Below are 6,316 nucleotides of genomic sequence, written 5' to 3' on the forward strand. Positions count from 1 at the left end.
AGTTATCGAACGACTCGTGCGTATTGTCCATAAGAAATTCTTGAAAATCCCATTGGCCGCAAACGACAGACGGCCGAACTGGTAATTTGGCCCAAATAGTCATTTGCCCTAACAGGTCGTTAGGCCGAATAGGTCATCAGCCCAAAAATGCTGTTTGGCCGAAATGGTAGTTTGGCAGAATGAAATATTTGTCCGAAAATATAGTTTAGGCCAACAGGTTATACGGCCAAATGTCAATAACTGAACGGGTAATTTAATCCAAAATATTCATCCATTTGGCCTAATGATATTTACGTATTTACGATATCCATTTGGCCTAATGATATTTACGGATAATTGTCAAACGACCGTTGAACGAAAATTCGTAACTTCTCTACTTTTTGAGTTACATTTTCGGTCAAACCAGTTTTGACCTGATAACAGTTTCCGTGAAACGTTTAATGTTGCTAAATGGTCCTGGTTAGATGTCTTTTGGCCTAAAGGCCACCCGCATAATTACAAACTGTACATGGATATTTTCCCGTGCGGTCGACAACAGTATCCTTTACTGTTGACAACTGTAAATGAAGAATCTCATATAAAGTTTTAACAGTTTGTGGTACGGTTATTTGACAAATAACAATATGTTGAATGTGTTGTTAAGTTATGTCACCATAAAAAATCGTCTGTTTTCGCGTGCAAAATTTTCGCTCAACAGTATGATAAAATGTTGACATATAATGCAGGAAATAAAGAACATTTTTGAGACAACATGTTATATGTTGACATTTAGCGATGATGTCGAGCAGTTATGGTTGAATCGATCGAAAAGTATTCGATAACCGCAACGTAAACTGTGAAGATATATCTTACATCGTAATAATGATTCTGACCATATAACATGTTGTTTTTTATTATGCGGGCAGTATCGACTTAAAAATAGAGAGACCACGGAATTTTGTTCATTGGTCAATAGACAAAAAGACCATTTCGTCAAACAAATGGCCATTTCTGACCATATTACCCGTTCAGTACGAGGTTTAGTCATTGAAATTTGGCCGTATTACCCGTTGACGTTTCGGTCAAATGGCCCATTCTGTTAAAACACTATTTCTGCAAAATGGCATTTTTGCCCAACGATCATTTCGGCCGGACAACCTGTTAGGGCAAACGACTTTTTCGGCCAAATTGCCAGTTCGGCCGTCTGTCGCTTTCGGTCAATGGAACTTACCAAGAATTTATAATCGAAAATAGAAAGAATTTTCTGAAGAAATCCAAAAATTCCGAGCAGTTTTTCGATGTTTTAAAGTTGGTTATGTCAAACTAGCCGTTTAGTGATGAACTTCTCCCTGCGAAAAAAACACTCTAATAAAAAAAATAACCGTCTTAAATAATCTAGATTGGGGAAGTCAACGTAAAGCATCTCTTTTACCAGTCACAATTTTCTATGTGAATTTCAAAAAATACTCACCAGAAACTCAATAGGAACATTCCGTGGATATTCCGAATATTTTCCTATAGAAATTTGGAATAACTTCCCGTGAAAACTCTGAAGAGATTGTCATGTAAATCCCAAATAACTTTCCTTGGTAAATCCAAAGAGCTCCTCCTGGTAATTCCAAAGAGTTCTCGATACTTGAAAGCAGTTTCCGTGGAAATTCTGAGAATAATTTTCAAATAAATATTCTGGAAAAACTGGAGATCTATCATTAAAATTTTGAGGCGAAATTCAAAAGATTCTCCCGTTATTGTCTTGAAAATATCCAAAATGGCCAATTCACCCGAACGACACTTTCGACCGAATGTCCTTTTCGATCAAACGACTATTTCAGCCGAAGGACATATTCACGATTTTTTCAGCCAAAGGAACTGTTCGACCAAATGACATTCTCAGCCAAATAACTTTAGGCTAGATATCCTAGCGAAGTCTGAAAACATAATAAAATCATATAGAAAACATATTGTGATTTTGACATCAAATTGAGTCATAATTTATTTTCAAACATGTATAAATCATCATGATTGATTACATATTTTAATCTCATTTTGCTGTACATTACTAATTTTAATGATATGAAATCAAACTGTGTACTTATTTTGTCATCGGAAACCAATATCAAAATTAGTTTTCGATTTGCCCTCATCGACAGCAGGAATAGTTTATGATTGAATGCCACAGTAAGATATTTCTGCTATTACGTTTTGTTTTTTGAACCGTTAAAACGACCATAAAGATATCAAATTAAGTAAACATAATCGATGATTAAAAAAAGTTATCGATTTGCTCGGAAAAGCTTCTACCAAATAGTCTTTTCGGTTAAACAACATATTCAACCTAACAACTTTCAGCCTTGTAGCTTTCTGACGAACGACTCTTTTCTGTTCAAAAATTAAATTTCAATTAGATTTTTTTGAAATTCAACGGGAACTCCTTCGTACGCCTAGTTTTTACGGAGAGCTTTTCAAAATTTCAACAAGATATTGTATGGGATTTTCATGGAAATAATTGGTATCTTCACGAAAAATTCTCTGGAGTCTCAACATGATGTTGTAGAGATCTATTAGGAAATTATACGGAAATTGCTCTGAAGCTTTGGAGTTTCCACTGAAAATTTGAATCGGCGTGGAAAACTATAGATCAGCGGCGTGACAAATTTGAAACGGCGGCGCGCCGATGCAAAAATGTCGGCGGCGGCGGCGTGCCAAAAACTGTCGGCGGCGGCGGCGTGGCGCGGCGGCGCACACCTCTAACTAAAATATCTTTTTAGGGTATTTAGAGCAAGATTACCGGTGGTGAGTTTAAGCCGTTTGGCAGCGCAGTATCATTACTTGACACTTTACCGGACGCTACTAAATGCGCTGCTATAACAGTAGCGCGACTGACAGGTGACCAAATTTGGTAGCGCGATAAAAGCGCTGCTATTCAATGAACTGTTAAAAAACGAAACGTCACCGGTACGGAATACAGCAACCATATTGAGAGCCGAAAATAGTGACCGATACGGAAACGAGTGACGGAACTAAAATGAAAGCGCTGCGCGGGTGATTAAAATGCTCGCGACCGATAATGAATAAAAGAGGTAAAAGACGCATTTGAAAATGTCACTTGGCATCCCTGCTGCCAAACTGCAAGCAAAGAAAAACACTTCGATGCGCCCCTCGTAATCTCGTAATCAAAACAGAGCGCGTGTCATTGAGATTCTCACGTCCGAATGTGTGAGTGGCGATAAAAGGAAAACAAACACTCCTAGATGGTGCAACTCAGCAAAGATTGGGTAAAAATGAGTATATTTCCATATATTTTTTGACTCTTTTGAAATCATTGTGATGACTCGATCATTTTTGAGGTTATGAGCAGAAGGAAAACAAACATGTTTTTACACATGACGAATTGCACATTAGTGTGCGAGCGCTAAACGTCACTCATCTCTATTATTTTGTCAAAAAAAGAATTTTTACGTGATTTCACGAAATCGCGAATGAAACTGTATCCTAAATTTCGCAGAAAATCGTTCAGTTAGTTGATAGGTAGCATTTAGATTTTTAGCTTGAGTTGTACATTATTCAGCAGAGCATTCAATTTTCCTATTTTTCAGGTCTACAAGTCAACATGACGAAAACCAGATTCAACACCTACGATGTGGTTTGCTCGGTGACGGAACTTCAAAGGTAAGTCTTCGCAGGGTGTGCTACTACGGGGAAAACCTGAAAATGTGTATTCAACAATTGGATATTTTTCGTCTTATTGTATAAAATTATTGTTCGAAACTGAAATGTACTTCCTTTAAATGATCAGGCTCGTTGGGATGCGAGTGAATCAAATCTACGACATCGACAACAAAACGTATTTGATTCGGTTGGCGAGGAACGAGGAGAAGGTGGTTCTGCTTTTAGAATCGGGCAATCGGTTCCACACGACCGCTTTCGAATGGCCTAAGAATGTAGCCCCATCCGGCTTTACGATGAAGCTAAGAAAGCACTTGAAAAACAAACGACTGGAAAACATGAAGCAGCTGGGGGTGGACCGTATTGTAGATTTCCAGTTCGGAACGGGCGAAGCCGCTTATCACGTGATTCTCGAGCTTTATGACAGAGGAAACATTCTGTTGACCGATTGCGACTTAAAAATTCTAAATATTCTGCGTCCACATGTTGAGGGAGAGGAAGTACGTTTTGCCGTTAGAGAAAAATATCCAACTGATCGAGCCAAGGAGGATAAAGGCCCTCCCCCAATGGAAAAGGTCAAAGAGGCGGTCGTGAATGCCGTCCCGGTGATGCGTTGAGAACGACATTGAATCCCATTTTAGAGTACGGTGCATCGGTAATTGATCATGTAGCACTTCATAAAGTACGGATTGTTTGGATGCCGAATTGGAGGCGAGAATCCCGAAGCCAACTCGGAGTTGCCGAAAAAGAATAAGAAAAAACAAAAAGCTATCGCGAAAGAGTTTTCGAAAGTTTTCAACGTTGAAGAAGATATGACATCGCTGATGTGTGCGATTAATGACGCAGAGACTATGCTACGGAAGGCTATGAAGGAGCCGTCCAAGGGATTCATTGTTCAGAAGAAGGATCTGAAACCTGTGAAGGATAAAGAGGGGGAAGAGTTTTATTACACCAATTTGGAGTATCATCCTTTTCTATATAATCAATACAAGGGTGAACCAGTCAAGGAGTTCGATAGTTTTACCGCTGCAGTGGATGAGTTTTATTCTACTCTAGAAGGGCAAAAAATTGATTTGAAGGTAGGTAGAAATTCTTTTATTTTAATTTGATTGCTTCAACTTAACTTTTTCAGGCTTTCGCCCAAGAAAGGGAAGCACTCAAAAGCTGTCCAACGTCCGTACAGATCATGCAAAACGATTAGAAGATCTAACGAAAACGCAATTGGAGGATCGTAAAAGGGCTGAACTTATCACAAGAAATCAGAATCTTGTGGACAGTGCGATTTTGGCGGTACAGAGTGCGTTGGCCGCTCAAATGTCGTGGTCAGACATCCAGGATTTGGTCAAGGCAGCTCAAGCCAATAATGACCCCGTGGCATCCTGCGTTAAACAACTGAAGCTGGAGATTAATCACATTTCGTTGATGTTGAAGGATCCATATGCAGCGCTGGAGGATGAATGTGATGATGAGGAGGAAAGCGATCGGGAAGATGGAGAGGATAAGCTGGAACCAATGGTGGTAGATGTAGACTTAGCTATGACGGCTTTTGCCAATGCTCGACGTTATTACGATCAGCGTCGATTTGCTGCCCGGAAAGAGCAGAAAACGATTGAATCGTCATCGAAGGCTTTGAAAAATGCCGAAAAAAAGACATTGCAAACATTGAAAGACGTAAGGACACAAACAACGATTTCGAAAGTCCGCAAAGTCTATTGGTTTGAGAAGTTCTACTGGTTCATTAGTTCTGAAAATTATTTGATCATTGGTGGCAGAGACCAGCAACAGAATGAATTGATAGTCAAACGTTACATGCGACCAACAGATATTTACGTACACGCTGAGATTCAGGGCGCCTCAAGTGTCATTATAAAGAATCCCTCCGGAGAAGACATTCCACCAAAAACTCTGCTCGAGGCAGGAACCATGGCCATCTCCTACAGCGTTGCATGGGATGCCAAAGTCGTAACCAGCGCCTATTGGGTCAAAAGTGAGCAGGTTAGTAAAACTGCACCAACTGGAGAATATTTGACCACTGGAAGCTTCATGATTCGAGGAAAAAAGAACTTTTTGCCACCCTGTCATTTAGTTCTCGGTTTAAGTTTCATGTTTAAACTAGAGGACAGCTCTGTGGAACGACATAAAGGTGAAAGAAAGGTTCGAACGTTTGATGAAGAGTCTGTGATAAGCAAGGACGACCGATCCGAAATATCCGAAGCTCCTGATCAAGAAATTCAACTCGAAGAAGGGGATTCCGACCATGATGAGAAAGATGTTGCTGGAACACATGAGCCCAATGAAGCTATTGAAAATGAAGTGGAATCTCTTTCGTTGAAGGAGGAAGCAGACACTGCGGATCATCCAGTGGATTCGGATTCTGATACAGACGATAGTGACGGTCTAAAATTCCCTGATACACATGTGAAAGTCGAGCACGATACGGGAAAAGTATCTGTTCAAGCTGATCCTGTTCTCCAACGTCTTACTTCCGAGCCGGATCCGGAGAATGTTATCTTTTTAGGTGATAATAAGCCGTTTATTATAACTCCAGCCCCACCACGTAAAAAGCAAATTCAAAAGAGTAAGCAAAAAGCCAAGGATAAAGAAAGGGCTCGAGAGGAAGCGGCTGCCAAAAATAGGAAGGAAGAATCCCAGAAGCAAGGTCAACTGAAGC

General features: G+C 39.9%; 1 protein-coding gene across 1 annotated transcript; it reads left to right on the forward strand.

The window, feature by feature from the left end:
• Positions 1-3,369: 3,369 nt before the first annotated feature.
• Positions 3,370-6,312, forward strand: LOC134204913 (ribosome quality control complex subunit NEMF homolog; the record flags this gene model as incomplete). The annotated part of the gene is given in 7 exon segments (XM_062679720.1): positions 3,370-3,507; positions 3,576-3,648; positions 3,776-4,242; positions 4,245-4,324; positions 4,326-4,724; positions 4,778-4,802; positions 4,805-6,312. Coding segments are annotated over 6 exon segments (2,538 nt in total), but the record flags the coding sequence as incomplete, so codon positions are not given.
• Between the last annotated feature and the right edge of the window lie 4 nt (positions 6,313-6,316).

The sequence above is a fragment of the Armigeres subalbatus genome, unplaced genomic scaffold (genome assembly GCF_024139115.2).
Source record: "Armigeres subalbatus isolate Guangzhou_Male unplaced genomic scaffold, GZ_Asu_2 Contig949, whole genome shotgun sequence".
Classification (NCBI taxonomy): Eukaryota; Metazoa; Arthropoda; class Insecta; order Diptera; family Culicidae; genus Armigeres; species Armigeres subalbatus.